We start from the raw sequence: 20,870 nt of genomic DNA, 5'->3' as shown, positions 1-20,870 counted from the left end.
CGAACCACCTTTGAGGCCAGCCTGGGCTACCAAGTGAATTCCAGGTTAGCTTGAAACTACCTAATAAACTACCTAATAAACTTCTTTCTCAGTGGGTAAAGTGGGTGCTACACATGTCTGTGGATCCGAGTCTGGATGTCCAGCACTCATGGAAAAGCTGAGCCGGGAGGTGGCAGCACATATCTGTAATGCGGGCCTCAGCACGGGGTCAGAGATAGGTCAGTCCTAAGGAATCAGCCTAGCCAAATAAATGGTAAGCCTCAAGTTTAGTAAGAGACTTTGTCCCCCCACACTCCTTCCAAATGTTTGAAGGGCAGGATGTGGTAGCACACGCCTTTTAGTCCCAGCATTAGGGAGACAGAGGCAGGTGGATCTCTGTGAGTTCAAGTCCAGCATGGTCTATAGAGTGAGTCCCAGGATAGCCAAGGCTACACAGTGAGACCCTGTATCAAAAATAAATAAGTGGAAAGCAATAAAAGAAGACACCTGGCCTCTCCATGCACATGCAAAGACAGACAGACAGACAGACAGACAGACACACACACACACACACACACACACACTTACAAATAAATTAATAAAGTAAAATTCCCAGGCAGGTAGGCTGCTACAGTCAGCACAGGCTGCCTGGGTCTTGAAGCCCTTCCTTATAATATACCCGGGTAGATTCCTCAGGTTCTCTGTGCCTCAAGCTTCTGGGAGATGTCACGCTAGAACACTGCTGCTGAGGGCATGCAGTGGGTAGGGGTGGGGGCATACTGTGGGTATGGGGCTAAATCAGCAAGCGAGGCCCCATGAGGTGAGGTGTGCTGTCCCAGGCAAACTCAGGACTTAAATTCACCCGGTACTGTTGCTCGTCTCCTGGAGCCCAGGTGTCTGGGACCAGCCAGCAAAATTCACAGGGGCTGTTGCCTTGTCTCTGCTGTTCTGTGCTGGTGGTGGAAATCTCTAAGAAACAAAGTCAGCCCTCCAGAAGCTAGCCAGCTATTGGTAGAATGCAGACCAGAGGTTCTCAACCTGTGGGCTCTGGACTCAATTGGAGTCAAATGACCCTTTCTCATGGGTCACCTAAGGTCATCAGAAAACAGAGAGATTTTACATTACAATTCATAGCAGGAGCAAAATTACAGTTGTCAAGTAGCAACGAGGTAGCAATGTAAATAATTTTATGCATGTGGTCACCACAACATAAGGGCCTGTATTAAAGGGTGGCAGCGTTAACATTTAAGAACCACGGAACTGGCCGGGAGGTGGTGGCACCCGCCTTTAATCCCAGCACTTGGGAGGCAGAGGCAGGTGGATCGCTGTGAGTTCGAGGCCAGCCTGGTCTACAAAAGTGAGTCCAAGACAGGCAAGGCTACACAGAGACCCCTGTCTCGAAAAACAAAACAAAACAACAACAAAAACAAAAAACAAACTCAACCAACCAAACAAAAAACCCACTGAACTGTAGACAAAGAGAAATGGCACCAGGGCTGCCTATCCTGTCTCATACCAAATACAACAAGCCAGGACAACCCATGGGAACTCCTTTTGGGATGGAGGACCTTGGGTTCGTGTCTTCATGGCCAGGGTGCCAAAGATGCCTCCTGGGATTGAGAAAGGGAAGCAGGTCAGGAAGGAGATGAGCAACAGGTGGGAAGGACCCCAAAAACTGCAGGGACTTTAAGAGCCTTGGCTGTGGAGACAAACGGCTTGGAGGCTCTCAGAGGAGTGTGGCTCTCTGGCTTAGAAGCTGGAGGTTAAAGGTAATAAAGACGCAGAAGACACAGTTTTTTGTTTTTGTTTTTTGGTGGTTATTGTTACTGAGAATGGCACTTTGGACAGAGATTTCTGGAGTATATCTTTCTTTATACCCCAGACCACGCCACTGGGCTGCCAAGATGAGAGAGAGCAAGAGGGAGAGAGGGAGAGAGAGAGAGAGAGAGAGAGAGAGAGAGAGAGAGAGAGAGAGGACTTGTAATTCCCTTCCCTTTTCTGTTCCCCTGGGGAGAGGGAAAAGGCTTTAAATCACTGCAGTCACCAAGCTTGTCTTTCCCCTTCACTCCCCAGAATTTGGCATTTGGTGGATTCTGGATTCCACCGAAGGCTTTTCTAAATCCAAGACTCGGGGAATTTTGTTAACAAGGCAATAAAAATAACTTTATTGTGTTACAGGAGGCACTCAAAAGACTGCGGATGTATGTGTGCGTGAGCTCTCTCTCTCTCTCTCTTGCTTGCTTATGAATGCTTTCTCTCTCTCTCTCTCTCTCTCTCTCTCTCTCTCTCTCTCTCTCTCTCTCTCTCTCTCTCTCTCCCCTCTCTCTCCTTAAAAAAAAAAAAGACAATGTTTCTTTAAAAGTCTACGTCTGCAAATGCCATTAGATGTGGGTATAAGGTTTCTGATGATAATGCTGCCTGCACGGGTTTTGGTTGGAGGGGACCTTGTGTGAGTGGGTTGACCCCTCCCTCTCCTCTCTCACATTTCACTTCAGAAATTTGTCACTCTCTCCCCACCGCAGGATTTAAAAGTGTGTCTCAGCAACCCAGTCCAGCCCTCTGCAGCTATTCACTCAGGGTCTCCGGGAGGAGCTTGTCAGTATGGGTGGGTCCAAGGTAGGACAGTCAAAATGTTTAGTACAGTAGGAAACAAATCCCTGCACAAGGGGCCCCAATAGCCAGCGTGTGTCAGGGGACAGGAGTGGGCATGCACATGTGTGTTACTGGCCACGTGTTCGTAGACTTTGAGGCAAAATTTTTGTTTTGGTTCCTGAGGTAAATTTTCCATTCAACATTTTTCCTTTACTGTTTATTTTATATATATATATATATATATATATATATATATATATATATAATTATTATAAATCTCTGAATAGAAAAAGTGCAGTGCAACACCTTTGAACAGACTGAGGCAGGCAGCGGACAGCAGATGGATCCGGTGGCCAACAGCTGTGTGAGGAACCCCCAGCCCCCAGCCCCACTCTGGGGCTGCCTTCGAAACCCCCACTCGGAAGGGAGCAGCGCCTCAGGGCTGTCCCATTATCCACCAACCCCGTTTTCCTTCCACCAAAAATCAGATTTCCCAGCGACAGCAGCATACCCGGACTTCTCTGCTTCCTGCCTGGCAGCCACCCCACACAGCCTGCCCCGGGCAGAACGTATCTTCAATGAGCAACACCCTGCCTTCCCACAGACCCCTGACTGGCACTTCCCCATCTCTGAAGCCGGGCAAAGGCTCAACCCAGGCCCAGCTGGGAGTGCACGAGAGATGGGGGCCGGCAGCCCAAGCCTGGTAGATGCCACAGGAGGATCCGGCGATGACTATATGGTACTTGGGAGCATTGTCAGTGAAACAGAGACGAAATCATCCAGAAGGAAAAAAGAGAGGTCAGGTAGGTGGTGGAAGACCTTAACTATTCCTTTATTGTGTCACCCTGGGCAAGTTGTTTGCCTACGGTGAGCCTAGAGGCCCTTATTGTAAACTCCAAAAAAGCATTTGTCTAACTTACTTGAATGTGGGAGAGGAGGGCATCTACTGTAGGAGTTCTAGAATTCTCTGGCGATGGGAGGTGTTGTTTTTGTTTTTGTTTTCCTCCAGCATCCCTGGGTCTCTGTAAAGAAAATTACTTATGGGGTCAGGAAGGACTTGAAAGGTACCTGGGATGGAGTCTCGGGGTTCACACTGGTGAGGGCTGCAAAGGACTCTTCCAGAAGCTAGGCTGCCTCTGACTCACACCGTTCCTCAAGCAGCCTCCAAATTGTCCCAGAGCCACAGCAGGAGTTTACCGAATTCAGCCGGGATAGAGACTTGGGGGCCCGGGCTGGGGCTGGGACTGTGGGTATCCACCTTGAGGCCGGACTCTATCTATATCAGGAGGCCAAAGACAGAGGAGTCAGGCAGGAGGATTTTGGCATGGACAGGAGAGGTGAGGGGAAGGGAAAGAGCGGGGTCTGGGGCAAACTGCAGAAGTGGTATCCAGACTTAGGGGACAACTCAGCTTGACAAGGTCTGGTGGGGCCTCAGGGAAGAGCCCCGTACTGCAAGGCTTCCTCTTTAGGGAGCACAGCAGCCTCGGGAAAGGCAGAAAGGCAGGTGGGTGGAGGCAGGTGCCAAGGCCAGCCGTGGCAGGGGATACAGTAAGGATGTGGCTACTGAGGGCTGGAGCCTCAGAGGCTGGAGAGATCACAAAGCCTTTCTAACCTCCCTGCCTTTCTCCTTGTCTTCCCCTATGGCCCGCCCACCACCTACCTGCCTTTTGTCTGGTCCCCTGCCTCCTCTCCAGCCTTGCCCAGAAAATGACCTGCACCAGCCTCCTGCCCCACCACCCTCTTGTACTCCTGATAGGGAATGCTCGTTGAAACTTACTGGGTCTAACCAGGGGAGGACCTTGGAGGGGGCACTGATTGAAAAAAGAGAACTTGCTGGCCTTATCTTCATAAGCCCCCCTTTGACCTAGTGCGCATGTGCAGAGTTTCCACTTTTTGCCCGGGCACTAGAGCCTAGAAAAGAGGACTCATGTCTGGGGAACTCAGGCTGAGAGGAAGGGCAGACCAGCAGGCTGTGCTCTGAGGGAGAAGGAGGGGGGAGAAGGACGAAGAAGGGAAGTTCCAAGTGGTGGGAGCTACAGACAGTTTTGGGGTTTTTTGTTGTTGTTGTTGTTAGTTTATTTTTTGAGTCCCACAAGTTTGGAAAGTGGGGCTGCGGGCTTCTTTGGCATCTCCATTCTGCACGTGTGAAAAGGGAGACAGTTTGAGGGAGCAACTGCAAGAACAGGACATGGTGGCACAAGACCGTAATTCCAGTCATTGGGAGACTGAGGCAGGAAGCTCTTGAAGTCCACGACCTGTACTTTTCTATTTTGGGGGAGTCTGGGAAATCAGATGAACGGGATTTGGTCCTCTAAGAAGTGAAATGAGCCCCTAGATTCTAAACTCCAAGGCCCACACCTTCAGAAGATTCCTGCACAGCAGTTCCCGTATGGTATTTGATGGCCAGGTTTGAAGCCCCTCCTGGGCGTAGTGACAGTACGTGGTGCTATCCACAGCGCACCCTCAGGGGATAAACAGAAGGACCCTTTAGAGCCCCTGTGGTTAAACACCCACAGGTATTATCAGCCATTGTGAGTAACTCAGCGGGAGGTCTACTGAGTGGGATGGGTAGAGCTTGTGCCGGCCTGGCCCCTCCTCCTAGGGCCGCAGCTCTCTTTGGTAGTGCCGCTCCTGCTCCTTCAGCTCTGTGGACATCTTGGGGCTTTCAGACTCTTTCCGTACACCGAGGGCCAAGGGCGTGGGGAAAAGGAGCTAGGAGATTGCTGGGCTCAGACAAACTCTTTCACTGTCCCTAAGTCTCAGCAAAGCCCAAATGGAGAGAAGCCAATAGCTGGGCTTTGGAGAGCGAGCACGCACGCACGCACGCACGTGGCTCATTAAAAAAGTCAGCCTCTGACCTGGGAAGACTCCCACGCATGGGGGTGGGGGGCCGGGGGTGTGCTGGGTCCTCTCACTTGGGGTTCCTCCAGATCAGCAGTGGAAACAGACAGCAGGAGTGGGGCCCCGGTGAACTGGCTTTCCCTCCATCCCATGTGGCCCGTCAGTGGGGAGATCTTTATTGCCCAGGTGCTCGTGTCAACCTTTGGAATTTAACGGCGGAGGAAGGAAGAGGCAGGAGGGTCAGCTTCCTAAGAGCCTCGTGGGGCTTGGGGGCGGGGGATGCCACTGGCAAGGCTCACAACTGGCTGCCGAAATCTGGAAATCTCAAGAGACAAGCCCACACAGAAAAGCCCTCGAGTTACTCTGGCAATTTTAGGCACCCCCAGATCCTCTAATTAATACTTTTGTTGTTGTTAATCATAAATTACTATGAGGGGGATCCTAGGAACCCACCGAAGAGCCTGAGCTGAAAAGGGGGATGTAACCATGCTACTTCCCAGTGCCAGAGAATCTGGGAAAGTAAGGAACTGAAAATTTCACATTGCATCTGCTGCATAACAAACGTTTGATAGCAGCTGTGACTGGCATCAAGTCCCTACGCCTTAGACTAGTCTTTAGAATACTGGCTCTCAATCTGTGGGCTGCCTAAGACCATCGGAAAACAAATATACTTACATTGCAATCCATAACAATAGCCAAGTTACAGTTAAGAAGTAGCAAGGAAACTCTCTATTAAAGGGTCCCAGCATCAGGAAGGTTGAGAACCACTGCTTTAGAACATAGGGTGGGTGTGGGTGGGGATGATGGAAGGGTGGAGTTTAGAGGGCAGAGCGCTAGAGCATGCCTGAAATCTCCGGGGTTTGATCCTCAATACTTCACAAATAAGATGGCGTATTGAGAGCCTGGAATCCCAACATGGGGTGCGGGGGGCAGGAGAATCAGAAATCAAGATGGTTTTCAGCTTGATAGCGTTCCAGGCTAACCTGGGGGTACATGAGACCCCCTCCTTTTTTAATGGCTAATATCCCTGTATTGGTGGGAACAGTAGAATTGAATATTCCAGCTATAGTGTTATAGTGTCTCAGAAATGCCCCGGGTCGGTGGCACATGTGAACTTCTCACAATCTCTTTGTCCTAAAATCCAGTAGTGATCCATTAAAGCTTCGGTCGGAGCTGTGGAGGTGTGCTGGGAGGTAGGGGACGAAGCAGGTGTCAAATTATGCCGCACAGTGTCTGGCCCTGGAGGCTCCAGCCACGGACTCTGCACCCCTCTCCATCACCAGCTCCTCCCACCCCCCATTCCCCCCATCACCCCGCCCCCCGCCTCCACTCCCCACCCTGCTTCCCACAGAAGCGAAGCAGATTCTCTGCAGTAAATGATCAAGAAAGCCGGTGCCCCTCCCCCACGCCGAGAGGTCTCGGAGACCCGCAGTGCAGTCTTGTTTTACCTACTGCCCCCACCCCCACCCCGACCCCCAGCCCTGGCCAGGGGTGTGAAAGATCCCTACTGGCAGGGACAGCTGCGAAGCCACTGCCGTTTTCCCCTAAACTGTCAGGCTACTACAGTAATCGTCTTTAATTTATGTGAATGGGATATTTCTCGGTGATTTCCTGACGGGGTTCAAGGGAAGGTTGAGTGTGACCCGGCGCGGCTACCGGGAAGCTGCGCCGCTATCTGGGAATAGTACTGGGCGCTCCGGGTGTCAGCGCCCCCATCCTCAATCGAGCAAGCCCCGCCTTTGTCAGACCTGCCTGTCGTAGCATCCTTCAGTGTCTCGTTCTGCATCTCTCCTGCCCCAAATCCTCTTCTCCGAGATCTGATCTCTAGTGCCCTGCTCAACTACCCAAAGCCTTCATTATCCCTCTATAACCCCTCTCTCTGCCCCCTTCTTTTCCTTCACACTTTCTCCTCTCTTCTTTTTCTCCCTCACCGCTCTCCTCCTCCTCCTCCTTCTCCTCTTCCTCACTTTCTACAGAGTCACACCTTGTACTGGCCTTCCCACACATCTTGCCTTTTCTTCCTTCCTCATTGACTTTGCCCTTTTGCCCTGATTTCCCACCTCGAAATCTCCACATTTTGATATTCCTCTCTAAAGCCACCCTTTCCGATCATACTTTGTGCCTGTTTAAAACCTACGGCTGTAACTGCACACAGCATCACATCAACGAGAGCTACCGTCAGAAAGCTGACACTTCGCTCAGAGTGTTGGGCACGCCTGAAATCACAGTAGGAAGGAGACTAGCAAGGCTGAGGCCAGCCTGAGCTACCCAGAGAGAACTGTCTCCAAACAAGGGAGCTTCAACAGTGTAGTTCTAGGGCCTAAGCTGATTTTCTGGCTGTGGCTTGCAACTTTGTAGCGACTTGACCGAGATGTCTTAGCTGGGTGATTTTAATCTTTTTTTTTTCTTCTTCTTCTTGTGGTCCAAAACCCACAGCATAAAATCCGGCATCTTTATAGTTTTGAAATGACCTTTTACAGAAGCCAACCGCAGATCAGCTATGTAGAACAGATTTCCAGAACTGTTCCATCTTGCAAAATGATGCTTCTCTTTGGAACAGGCCCCCAACCCCCTGGCAGCTGCCTGCTTCTCAGTAGGAGTTTAGGTGTTACAGGTGTCAATACATGGGTTGCAAAGCTGCTGTCATTTTTGTTACTGCCTTATTCCTCTCCGTGGCTGGCACTGGCAACAGGTCTATCTTTCCTGAACCAGTCAGCCCTCAAGTTCAGTTAACATTGTTGCACATGATAGGGATTTCTTCCTTTTAAGGCTGAGTACTCTTCCATTGTGTGTTTGTGCTACATTTCCCGTACCTGGTCATCTGCTGACAGACCTGAAGCTGCTTCCATCACTAGGCTATTGTAGCTAGTGCCTTAGGAAATGGTTGTACACGTATCTATTTACACTTTTAGATGTTTACCTACAACTGCAACTGTTGGATCATATAGTCTTTCTATATTTAATTTTTAAAAAGGCTTGTACTTGTGTGTGTGTGTGCACGCGCGCGCGCACGCATGTGCCTATGTGTAAAACAGCCAGAAGAGGGCGTCAGTTCCCTCCGACCTAGAGTTCCAGGCATTTGCAAGGTGCTCAGCTAGTTATCTGGCTTCTGGTACCCAGACTTCAGTCCTCATGACTTTGCAGCAAGTACTCTTAACTGTGATAGGTGTTAGAATAAGCCTATTCCAGCCAGATTAAGAGTATACAAAGGCAGGTTTAATTGGGGACAGCTCCTGGGCGGGTTCATTGGTCTCACAGGAGTTCAGGGAAGTCACCATGCAGATGCAGACAGGGAGACAGAAAAGTGAGACTGGGGAGAAAGCACACATGAAGAGAGAGAGGAGGAATGCAGGGGTGGGGAGAGTGAACCAAAATGTCTGAATTATTTAGTGAACGGCCCACTCCCAGGGATGGCAAGTTCAGGGTAAGAGGGCGTGGTAATCCAGCCGCCCCTGAAACAGCTAGGGATTTAGGGATGCTGGGAGAACCCGGAGGCCAGGTCTGCTTTGGTATATTAAATAGGCACCCCAGCTGCCTCTCCCGGGTCTGAACCCCAACAAATTGCTGAGCCATCTCTCCATTCCCTATGTTTAACTTTCTGAGGACCCTTCATACCGTTTCTCATAGCTAGTGTGCCATTTCACAGATTGCCCCCGATTGTGGCTTGTGAGGACCTGGGTCTGCTCTCTAGAAACACGCACACGGGTCGGGTAGAGTGGACATATACAAGCACATATATGCGCGCACATTGATCCTTCCATTGCCGTCACCTCCGCCTCCTGCACCTGTTATCAGCTTAGCAGCCAATTGGGCTGCCTGCTCTTTCAAAGGACCTGGTTCGAGTCCCGGGTTTCAGCACCAATGTTATGATTTTAAAATGAGATGGCACGGCAGATATGAGGTGGAGAGATATATTTGGAGAGAAGAGAAATGGGAGAGGAGTTGGGACCTGCGTGGGCCATGAGGGTAAGGAGAGACAGACACAGAAAGACAGACAGACAGAAAAGGGGGGCTCCCTTAGAGAAAGTGTCTTTTATCCTGGGGCCCTGGTGCACACTAGGTGGTGAGCAGGTGATGATGTCAGAGGTTGCTAAGCAACCTAGGGGGCAGGCTGTTCCCATGCCAACAGCACCCATCCTTCAGCTCACTGCACCTTCTACAATCCCCACAGCCACTCATGGCCCAGTCCTCCTCTCTCCATCATGCCCACCCTCATGTTGTGGTTAACTGGTTATTAATATTTGCTATTAATCGATATAATTATTATGGCAGTTAATAACCCACTATCAATCAATCAATAAAAGACACAGACAGCTGTTACATTTTTAATATGCCTATCCGCTGGACTGGGCAGAAATTAACCCCTTAAGCTATCTTATTATCTCCCAGCCCCACACCCAATGCCATTTACTTTAACACACGTAACTGGGCTACTTCCCGCCCAAATTAATATAAGTACTTGCATACGCTTTCCATCTGGGCTGCTTCTCAGCAGCCATGCGGACCCTCAGAGCAGGCTCCTCCCGGCCATGTGCGTCTCTCCAAGCTAACTCATGGCGACCCTCTTCCTCCTCCTCCTCCCTCCTCCTCCTCTCTGTCCCCTCCTGTGAGCTTATGTCCTCCAAGTCCGAGAACCCACCGCGCTCCACCTACCTCTCTTCTGCCCTGCCCAGGCATGTAGGCAACTTTATTTAGCCAATTAGGGATAATCTGGAGGCAAGGTTACACAAACGTCATTTTGGTAAACATGAGGGTTTGCTCGTAGAACAGTAAGAATCTGGGAGTTAGGCGGGGGAGGGGGCGAGGGATTAACATCTGCAGATGCCCTCACAACTCCATGCCAGCAGGGAATCTTGGTGACAACTACCCTGGCACTAGGCATTCCCTTTCCAGAAGGGTCGGCTGCCCTCTCCCTGCCGTAAATTCCTGGGCCCCACCACCCACCACTGGGGGCTTCATGTCTCTTCCTGAAGCTGGACCGTGACGGGGTCAGGCCACTGGGCTGCTGTAGCACCTGGTGAATACGTCGAGCTGAGCCCAGGAAGCCAGGAAGGTCCCAGATGCAAATACCCAACCGGACGCTCACTGCCCCTGTCTGATTCCTGCCTACCTCAGGGGACTTTCCCACGCTCCTTCTTCCTGAAGGCATCAGAGCTGAGGGGTGTGGCCAGGAATCTGAGGCAGCTCAAGAAAGCCACAGATTCCTCTTTCAGGGGGCTTGCCAAGGTCTCACCCCAAATAGACCCTTCTTCTCTCCTCCCTGGGGGAGCCCCAGTGAAACAGAGCTAGACCCTGACCCAGACATTGTCCCCAGAGCACCTAGAGTACAGCCTCTAGCTTACCAGTCCCTGGAGGTAGTGTGACAGGTGGCAGTGCCTTACCCCTAGTCCTTAATCTCTCTATCTGTTCAGCGGGCCCATGGAAGCCTTTCCTGCCGCACCGAATAACAGGAGAGAGGCCGGAGTGTGGCTCAGTGGGAAAGCACTTGCCTAGCATATATGAGGCCTGGGTTCTATCAAAAAGAAAAGATGATAACACTAATAAGAGGATACAGGAAACCAGGCGTGGACTCCACTCTTCCACTAACTTGCTGTGTGTCCTTAGACAGACCTCTTGCTCTCTGCTTATCTGGAAAATCAGCAAGTGACACAAAATCATCCCTGGGTCCCTTTCCTTTCAGCTCCACCATTCTATGATCCTGGGGGTCAATATGAAAGCTCAAAAGAAGTTTCTGGTCTGGGAGAAGGAAACATTTGATCCACTGCAAAATGCTACTTGGACACAGATCATGCGTTCTCCCCTGGTGTGTTAGGAATTATGCAAAATGGCGAGACAGACTTGGGGAGCAGAGGTATAGCACTCCAAAGAGGCATGTTCCACAGAGTCTGTCTGACCCTCTCCGTCACCCTGATAAGGCTGTCTGCTAACTTTAGGAAACACTGCCAAGTCTGGCAGCTACTTCTGAAATGATTTCCCAGGGCTGATATAAAAGCTCAGGAAGGGAACCACAATCACCCATACATCCTGTTTGCGTTTCTCTGTGTGTCTCTTGTGTGTCCCCTTGTGGTCCTGGTTGATCAGAGGGCTGGGCAGCTCCTGGACGCTAACCACAGAGGAAGCCAGCAGTGTGCTCACCTCCTCCCTCCTCAGTCCTGAATGGTGAGGGTTACCCTGTCACAGTGCCTACAAGCATGAGTCCCATGGAAGGCTCAAGCAACAGTAGCTGGTGGTGGCCACGGCCGCTGACTTACCAAACAGAAGTGGAGATGGGAAAGGTGTCACTCCAGAGACCCAGCTTGACCAACATCCTTATCCCGTGCCTGTAATCCCCGTTCTTGGGAAGCTGAGGCAGAAGGGTCAATGTAAATTTGAATACATAGGACAGTTTGAAATACATAGTGAGCTCAGGGACAGCCTGTCCCCTGTCAGGGAAGGAAAGGAAGGAAGGAGAGAGGGAAGAAGGGAGGAAGGAAGGGAGGGAGGGCGGGTGGTAGGTGGGCATGCAGGCATCCTTTGCATACAGATCTGGGGATACAGAATCCTCTGATCACCCTTCTCTACGTCTGTAAAATCATCTTTCAAACATCACGTCCAACAGAATCTCTGCTGCCAGTTCTTTCAGACAGGCTCAACTGCGTGACAAGTACCATCCAATGGGTTGACACATCATCGGTGTCGTTTTGCCCTCTGAGCAGCCTTGTGCTCGTGGTAGGTGTAGCTAGTCTTGCTTTGCAAGTGAGGAGGCTGGCAGGACTTGAAGAACTGCTGGGAGACTCACCTGAGGTCAGGAAAGCTCCTCCCTGAGGCCAGTACCTGCAGGTGCCAAAGCCCAGGCCGTCCAGTGGATTCTCAGATGCCTCCACCAACATAACTCCCCTCCACTGGGCCAGGAACAGAAGCTCTGCCTGTGGGAGAGAAACTCCTCAGTGTATGCTGATCTTTGGGTAGAGGGCTGTGGAAAGATGAGAGGGACCTTTGTAATAACACAATAAGCAAGCTAGGCGGTGGTGGCGCACGCCTTTAATCCCAGCACTCGGGAGGCAGAGGCAGGCGGATCGCTGTGAGTTCGAGGCCAGCCTGGTCTACAAAGCGAGTCCAGGACAGCCAAGACTACACAGAGAAACCCTGTCTCAAAAAAATAAATAAATAAAAATAAATAATAATAAAAAATAAAACAATGAGCAAAACCTCAGATGTGACTCAGGGGAGCAAGGGGGAGGGCTAAACAATGGTGAAGGGCCTCCAGTTCCTCCAGGCCAGGTGAGGAAAAGCAAAAAGGATTAGGGGAAACTCCGCGCCCCCCCCCAGTCTACCCCACCCCCACAGGAGGGTGTTGGGCTCCTGGTTTGGGAGAGAACCCGGACATCAATTCTTCACAGCAGCGAGAACCTCATCCAACTCTACTACTTTACACATGGGAAAACTGAGACCCCGAGACGGAAGGGCAGGCTCTTAACAAAGATGACCCGGTGTTGGGGCTGAAGAGATGGATTAGAGGTTAAGAGAGCTGGCTGTTCCTCCAGAGGACCAGCTTTCCTTTCCCAGCACCTAAACAGAAGCTAACAGCCTCCAGTTCCAGGGGATCTCATGCCCTCTTCTGGCTTCCGCAGGCACCAGGCACACACATCGATGCACACACATACATGCAGACAAAAATTCCACATACATAACACTTTTAAAAACTGAAAGATGTGCTCTATTGTCAGGTGCCCGAGTCCTGTGCATATGAACTGTGAGCCTGAGCCTGTGAGTTGTACACCTCAGGTTGGAAGAAGGGGGCGGGGAAGTGGGCAGGGGGGGGGGGTTGGGGGCGGGAATCCTCACAAGTCTTGTCTTGTTAAAATGTTACAGGCTTTTTCATCCTGTTGCAAGACAAACTCCCGCTTCCATTTCCTAGCTCCTCCTCATACTTGTGGCCATCTCGTCATGTGTGACAGTGAAAAGAGTTTATCCCCACTCTGGGAAACTTGATGGGACACGAGCATCCTCATCGTGGCATGAATGCAGTATTGAAATGTCAGAACCCAAGTCAGGACAGTGGGATGCAGGAGAGGGCCAGTCTCCATGGCAGGTCCCATGCGATCGGGTCCTCGACCCCCTGCGAAGGGGTGCCCTCCCTCCCTCCCAGCTCTTCTTTCTAGGGAGGGTTGTGTTTGGGACTTCGGGGCATAGGGAGTTGTTCTGTGGTATGATAGGCCGGGGCTGCTGTGCACACCGAGGCAGGCCTGAGAGAAGAGGGAGGTAGATGTGGATGTAAACCCCGGAAGTGGTGATCTGAGGATCCCTAGGGAGACAGGCTGTGCTCCATTTCCAGACCCTGCCTGAGGGCATCCAGTCTAAAGATGGAGAGTCTGATGTTAGGCTTGAGAACCTTGGCTTTAGTCAGGTGAGCCTCCTTTAACCTGCTTCCTCCCTCTACCCAGGAGCAGTTTAACAAATACTGCCTAAAGGTCAGGCACTGAAAAGCGGTCACAACCCTGGGGGGCGGGGACAGCATTGGCCAGAGGATGGAGGCTAACCCACCCAACCATGCCAAGAAACAGGGCCTAACTGAGCAGCCACTGGCAGTGGGGTCTTTCCATGAAGACTGAGGAAGTGGGTACATCTGACTGCAGAGAGCAAGGCAGCTGTTAGCCAGGCACGGTCACATGTGTGACTCCAGCACTGACAGGGCTGAAGCAAGCAAACCATCATGTTCAGGCAAGTCTGGGCAGCACAAATTGTCCCTGTCTAAAGTTGAAAGAAAGAAAGAAAGAAAGAAAGAAAGAAAGAAAGAAAGAAAGAAAGGAAGGAAGGAAGAAAGAGGAAAGCTCAGCTGATACTAATCCCATCTCAGATTTTTATTTTTTATTTTTTACGTTTTTTTTTTTAATCTCAGATTTTTCAATGGCATCTCATGGAATTGAAACGTTGGAACAGTTAATATGCTGTATTTGTGCCACAGGTTAGGTTTTAAGAACAACACACACACGTTAGTTTATCCAGGTCTTCCCGAAGACTAGGAGACCATGGCCCTGGTGTTGTGTTTTTGAGATTAGCCTTGGAAAGCCAGGCCGGGGTAGTGCATTGACTATAGACCTACAGCACTTGGGAGCTGGAGGCAGGAAGATGAATAATAAATAGTTCATGGCCATCTTCCACTACCTCTCAAAGTTGAGGCCAGCCTACACGACCTGAAATTCTATCTTAAAAAAAGAAAGAAAGAAAGAAAGAAAGAAAGAAAGAAAGAGAGAAAGAAAGGAAGAAAAAGCTTTGGATAGATGTACTTTATTTTCTCCAATTTCTTGGAAAAGAGATTGAATCCGTACTGTAAACCCCGGGCCTATCAACTCCCTGCAGCTGTGACAAGGAGAAGCTGGGAAGCATCCGTCGTCCCATTCTGTCCGGTTCCCGTGCTGTCCCGTCCCGTCCCCCACCCCCGACCCCTGTTCCCCCGGTCAGGAGTTTGTGGACACCCTGAATCTCAGCGGTCCCCCTCGGCTTCCTGGCCTCACCGGCTGAGATGTGCTCCGGGGAGGCATTCGCATCCGCTGCGTGACCGACCTTCCCGGGCCCGCCGCCAGCAGGGTTAGCGGTGCTGGCAGCCACCAAGGCCGGAGGACTCCTGGGGGACCCGCCCTGGGACTGCACGTCCTTCCCGTCCAACCCACGCTCAGGCATCCGGGCGGGGTCTGGGCCTGCCTTCTCCGGCCAGGAGCCAGCGGCCACTGGGCAAGAAGCCCACGTGGCTCCTCTGTCTGTCCGCTGGCCTGCTTGCAGGGTGGGGGAGCGCAGCCACCGTTGGACCCTGTCTGGAACTGAGCCTTAAGCGCCCTCACTCACTCCACTCCCTGGGCCTTCCTACACCCTCCTGAGCCTTTCTCCCCTTCCCTGGCAGCCAGATAATGGGATAACAGCTAAAACAAAACAAAACAAACAAACAACAAAACAAAACCTTTAAGTACAAATGGGTTGCCTGAGAAGGGAAACAGCCGGGATCTCCGGGGTTAAAGTGGGGTCCCCAGCCATCTCCACAAGCTGGCTTCTGTTTTCCCTTGCCTGACTCGTCCTGCTTGTGTCCTTCCACCCAGCCAAGCCTCTGGAGGACCCAGGGCCTCAGCTCCTTGTGGGTCAGTTCTCTTGAGGGAATGAAAGTAGATAGGGCAGCTGGGCTTGGTGGCGCATGCCTTTAGTCCCAGCACTCGAGAGGCAGAGGCAGGTGAATCTTTGTGAGTTCAAGGCCAGCCTGGTCTACAAAGAGTCCAGGACAGCCAAGGCTACACAGAGAGACACTGTCTCGAAAAAAAAAAAAAAACAAAAAACAAAAAGAAAGAAAGAAAGAAAGAAAGAAAGAAAAGAAAGTAGATAGGGCACAGCTCACAGAAAGTATCATTTCCCCACCTAAGGTCTCCAAGAGTAAAAGAGAGGCATGGAAGAGAGAGCCTCCGTCCCCAGGCAGGAAGGGTTTCTGTGGCAGTTGGCTGTCCAACGTTGTTGACTGTCAGTTAATTGTGCAGGTGTGTTAGTCCCCTGCCTGTGGCCTCTCTGCCATTGCTGGCTGCTAAGGGAGAGGCACAGTTGCCTGCTGTTCAAAGAAGGCATCTGCCCTCTCGTCCTAGATGCAATCCCTTCCATCCGCTCCAGGCTTCAGAGTTTGTAAACTCTTCAGAGATACCTCACATTGGAACCATGTGTGAACCAAACGCCTGGGGCTGACTCCAGCCTCCAACACTTAGTGGTTAGGTAAAGGTGTTCCTGTGTTTGGTGTTTGGTGTTTGAGTCTGTAAGACTGAAACCACTCGGTTGGGTTGAAGTAAGCGCAGGCAGAGACACTGTTTCTTGGCCCTGTCATGGGTTAGGACTGAGCCCCCCACCCCCACCCCCATGTCTAACATGGTTCCAGATGGTTCTCCACATTCAGCCTTCTGGGGCTGATGCCAGTGTGTGTGTGACCAACTCCCTCATCCTGGTGATACCGCTGGAGCCCCCGGGGCACATTCCAGCAATCTGGTCCTAAAGCAGTGGTGTATAAACTCGAATGATCAGGAGGGCTTGTCAAAACAGGCTGCTGAGGGGCTGGGGCGGGTGATGGTTCTATGAATAAAGTGGTTGTTGCACAAGCACACAGACCTGAGTTCAAGCCCCAGCAGCCATCTTTTTTTTTTTTTTTTTTTTTAAATCCTGGACATAGTGATAAATGCCTGTGATCCTAGGACTGAGCAGATAGAGAGAGGAGGATCCCTGGGGTCTGGCCAAACTGGCTAGCTCCAGGTTCAGTGAAGGACCTTGTCAAAAGAAAGAAAGAAAGAGAAAGAAAGAAAAGAAAAGGTACTGAAGAGCCTAACAATCTAAGTTCAGTCTCTGGAACCACACAATGAGTAGAGAGAATCAACTCCCAGGAGCTGTTCTCTGAGCACACCCCCCCCCCAATAAATAATAATAAAACTAAAGCCTAAGTTAGAGAGTGACATAGAAGGACAGCCAATGTCACCTCTGGCCTCCATGCACGCACGCACACACACACACACACACACACACACACACACACACACACACGTAGCTGACTTTCCCATCCTGCTCCCACAGAGTTTCTGATTCGGCGGTGATGGTGGTGATTTCTATTTCATACAAGTCTCCGATGGAAGGTGATGCCGCAGGTCTAGTGGCCGGCAGCCCTCCCCTTTCCTTGTCTTACTGCTGAGTGCCTTGTCCAGACCAGGCACGAATAGCAAAATAGCCAAAATCCCTTGGCAAAGCTGTAGGGTGCCCCTCAGCCACACCTCCCTTCCTGGGAACTTGGTTTGTCTTCCTCCTGGAATCAGGCTGGGGCCACAGACTTTACACAGCGAAGCCCTGCTTCATGTGCCTTGGGGAGGGAAAATCTGGCACGGGTTGGGGGAGGGGTGGGCAGTGTATACCTAAGACTGGGCACAGACCAGCAGTCTTTGACCACCTTAAGGCAAGATGCTAGAGGGAATGAAGGACACCACAGCTTCTCAGTGTACTTAAAAAACCAAACCAAACCAAAACAAAAACAAAAACAAAAAAAACCAAGAGACCAGGAAATGCTGCCCCGATGTTTATAGACAAATGGAAGGGCCGGAGCTCTCTCAGCCCACTCATCTCTCCCCCGTTTGGGGCCTTCTCTTCACAGATAACCAGGAGAACGGAGGAGGAAAGCCAGAAGGCGGCAGCAAGGCCCGGAAGGAGAGGACAGCCTTCACCAAGGAGCAGCTGCGGGAGCTAGAGGCTGAATTCGCCCACCATAACTACCTGACGCGGCTCCGTAGATACGAGATCGCTGTCAACCTGGACCTTTCGGAGCGGCAGGTGGGGCCCAGGCGCATGGCAGCGCTCCAGTGCTGGCTGCTCACTTCCCTCCTCACCTCCCTTCCTGTCACTCCTGGCTAGACCCCCTTCCTTTCCTCTGCCCAGATAGTGGTTCTCACCTGACAGGCAGCCATCCCAGGGAATGATGGGAGTTCCGCCCGTGGAGACTACTGTAATTGGCCTGGGATGGAGGTTGCGCAGCCCACTCTTTCCCAGGTTCCCCCAGGTGTTTCTCATGTGAACAGGGGGACTAGGGACATCTGAGATCTGATTCTTTTTTCTCCCCCAAAACTTGAATCAGCATCTGCCTCAGCTTCACTTAGGCAAGGGTTTAAATGGAGGCTCTGCATGCCGGGTGTTGTGGCATTCACATGCAATCCCAGCATTTGAGAGGCAGAGAGGCAGGAGGATTGTGAGTTCAAGGCTACCCTGGGCTACACAGTGAGCTTGAGGCTAGCCTAAGGAACTGTCTTGAAAGAAATCAAAAGATGGGGTAGGAATGCAACTTGTTGGTAGAGCGCTTGCTTAGCATGCAGGAAGCCCTGGGTTTAATCCTCACACCACAAACAGGGCATGGTATCATATCATGGTATCAAGGCCAGCCTGGGCTATATGAGACCCCAATTAAATAAAACCAACAACAACCACAAATGGTTAAAATACAATTTGGATTCCAGGGAACAGTTTTGCAGTAATATTGAGTGGGTATGGGAATAGTCATCAGAAGTCAGTTCTTAGGTGACACAGATGTGCAGCCGGGTCCCAGGACACTGAGGAACTGGTCCCTGGCCCTTGGTTTGCGTGTTTCCTTGAAGCATCACACCTGCTTTTGTGCAGCATAACCGTGGTATTAACAACAACTAATAGTCGCCTCCAGCTGCTGAGGGGTTCTGCAGGAGTGTGGGATTTTTGAATCAGAAGGCTCAGATTGGAATCATTGCCTCTGCCATGCCCTGACCCCTGTGACCCCTGGGTTGCCATCTTTGCAATGGTCCTAATGTCATGTGATAATGAAGGTCAGATTCAGAGCTACAGAAACTAAAAGATGCTTTATCGATGTGCCGAAGGATGAGGCCAGTGGTGGTCTGTTGCCAGGCTTTTGGGGATTACAGGCTGGGATGTTGGGGGACAATTGACGGGAAGAGGGCAGGGCATGTAAAGGGGGGGCCAATATAGAGTGATTATCAGAGACTTCCCACCTCTGCCTGATGTCTGGAGATACAGGCAGGCCTCAAGACAAATCTGTGTGTGTGCCTTCCCTGCTCCGTCCCTGGATCCGTGGGGTGGGGTGGGGTGGGCCGGGGAACAAGAAATGAGGGTTGGGTCCAGATCTTGGACCCACATGAGCAACATGGTAAGGGGGATCACCATAGCCCTAGAGTGACCCTGACCCCTTTGCTTCGTCCCTCAGGTCAAAGTATGGTTCCAGAACCGGAGAATGAAGTGGAAGCGTGTGAAAGGAGGTCAGCCCGTGTCCCCACATGAGCAGGACCCGGAGGATGGGGACTCCGCAGCCTCTCCAAGTTCAGAGTGAGATGCTCCAAAGACCAAAATCGAGAAAGACTGAAAACTCCCTTTCCTACTCCCTCCACCCAGTCCCGGCCTCACCTCTTCCGGACCCACCCGGGGGCAGCCTCTGCACACCGCGGTGCTGACTCTAGGATGTGAACTTGCCCAGTGTGTGGGAGCCTTGAATTTCCCAGCATCACTCCCTTTCAACAGCCCCTTCCCCAGGGGTCCCACTTCCCACACCCTCTTGCGGACTGGCAAACTCTAGAAACTGCACCTGGGACACGCTTTACTGGGTCTCTTGGCTGCTACCCTTACCTCCCCTGCCATCCCCTCCTCCTACACCAAGGTCACCTCTGGATCTGGCTCCCATTTGGCCCGTGGCAGAATCTCTTCCTTGATACTAGCTGGTGACTTGTGGAAGTAAAACCCTCTCCAGATGTTCACACAGCTGAGTTGAAGGCTAGAAAGTGGCTCCTGTGTCTAAGGATGGAGGGGGACAGCACAAGAGCCGATGGATGAGGACCTAGGCATCCGGACCTCTGGAACGGAGCGTCCCCGGGCTGCAGCATCCTCTGCGCCCCAGGGACTCTGACTGCAGATGAGGATAGGAAGGCAATGCCTCCTCCTTCGTGACATGCATGCCTTGTGGCCTAACCTGCGTGTAACCCAAAAGCTGTTCTGGGGGAGGATCTCCCAGGTTCCCGCACATACGCAGCTCAGATCTCAGACCCAGCTTCTAAGGATGTTGCTGTGAGAATCGGTGAGCAAACAGCCTTGGACAACAGCAGCCTTGGAAAGAGACCCCTGTGCGCCTCAACATTAGATGCTGGGTCTCCCAGGACCTGCTGGTGTTGCAGGAAGAGGTCAGCGAGTATTTGAATTTCTTGCCTGTAGATTTGATCATGAGTGTTTAAAAATAACCCCAGTTTCCCACCCCACCCCCCATAAAGACAAAAGCTGTGGAAAATGATCGTCAGATGAGATGGCAACTTAGAGGAAGGATCGTTTTCCTTTAAAGCATACTTCATGTGTTTTTTTTTCTTCTTCTAAGATTACATTAAGCTAATTGCGCAAGGTCAATTCATTTTGTAAGAAAACTTTCAGAGAAATAAATCAACCAAAAATGCAAAGTTTCCAGCCTTTTTCTTTATAGAGTTCAGAGTCACAGCTCCCATGTGTAATGTTGTTGCTTATCCCAGACAGTGTCTAGACAGAGCAAAGGAGAGAAGTCACCGAGATCGAAGTACCTTCCCACAGGTTCTTCAAAAGGTGGATTCAGGGCTAGAGAGATGGCGCAGTGCAAGGAGCACTTGCTGCTCTTTCAGAGGTCAGAGTTCAGTTCCCAGCATCAGACAGCGCACAGCTGCCCGCAGCACCAGGGGGCTGACATCCTCTTGTGGTGTCTATGGGCATATCGAAATGTGCATACATTCTCTCTCTCTCTCTCTCTCTCTCTCTCTCTCTCTCTCTCTCTCTCTCTCTCCTCTCTCTGTCTCTCTTTGTCTCTGCCTGTCTCTCTGTCTCTGCCTGTCTCTCTGTCTCTGTCTCTCTCTGTGTCTCTGTCTCTGTCTCTGTCTGTCTCTCTGTCTCTGTCTCTCCATCTGTCTCTCTGTCTCCTCTCTCTCTCTCTCTCTCTC

At 51.3% G+C, this 20,870-nt stretch overlaps 1 protein-coding gene and 1 long non-coding RNA gene across 4 annotated transcripts; one reads left to right on the top strand and one right to left on the bottom strand.

Moving 5' to 3' along the window:
• The first annotated feature begins 2,536 nt into the window (after positions 1-2,536).
• On the top strand, positions 2,537-20,349 carry MEOX1 (mesenchyme homeobox 1). 3 transcript variants are annotated; one of them, XM_084748133.1, is made up of 4 exons: positions 2,537-2,595; positions 3,176-3,374; positions 17,546-17,721; positions 19,133-20,349. In XM_084748133.1, exons 1-4 carry the CDS (start codon positions 2,581-2,583, stop codon positions 19,253-19,255), a joined length of 513 nt encoding a protein of 170 aa, XP_084604259.1. In that variant the 5' UTR covers positions 2,537-2,580; the 3' UTR covers positions 19,256-20,349. The 3 variants fall into 3 exon arrangements, with proteins under 3 accessions (XP_084604259.1, XP_084604258.1, XP_084604260.1); XM_084748132.1 differs by lacking the exon at positions 2,537-2,595 and having other exon boundaries at positions 2,830-3,374; XM_084748134.1 differs by lacking the exons at positions 2,537-2,595; positions 17,546-17,721 and having other exon boundaries at positions 2,830-3,374.
• LOC311578278 lies at positions 3,456-15,046 on the bottom strand. The gene is made up of 4 exons (XR_014772807.1): positions 14,907-15,046; positions 12,191-12,317; positions 11,664-11,755; positions 3,456-3,593 (listed from the first exon to the last, which is right to left on the bottom strand). It is a non-coding gene; the product is annotated as an uncharacterized lncRNA (long non-coding RNA).
• Positions 20,350-20,870: the final 521 nt, after the last annotated feature.

Source organism: Acomys minous (genome assembly GCF_964271855.1).
Source record: "Acomys minous genome assembly, chromosome: 12".
Classification (NCBI taxonomy): domain Eukaryota; kingdom Metazoa; phylum Chordata; class Mammalia; order Rodentia; family Muridae; genus Acomys; species Acomys minous.
The sequence above is the reverse complement of the archived record's forward strand: the minus strand, read 5'-3'. Positions and strand labels throughout refer to the sequence as shown.

What these genes read in the sequence shown, in the direction of transcription:
- MEOX1 (XM_084748132.1), top strand. Translation starts at nt 2,912, where the DNA reads ATGGATCCGGTGGCCAACAGCTGTGTGAGGAACCCCCAGCCCCCAGCC. An exon ending in AAGGAAAAAAGAGAGGTCAG is followed by an intron (nt 3,375 to 17,545) that starts GTAGGTGGTGGA and finishes TTCTCTTCACAG; the next exon opens with ATAACCAGGAGAACGGAGGA. An exon ending in TGGACCTTTCGGAGCGGCAG is followed by an intron (nt 17,722 to 19,132) that starts GTGGGGCCCAGG and finishes TTCGTCCCTCAG; the next exon opens with GTCAAAGTATGGTTCCAGAA.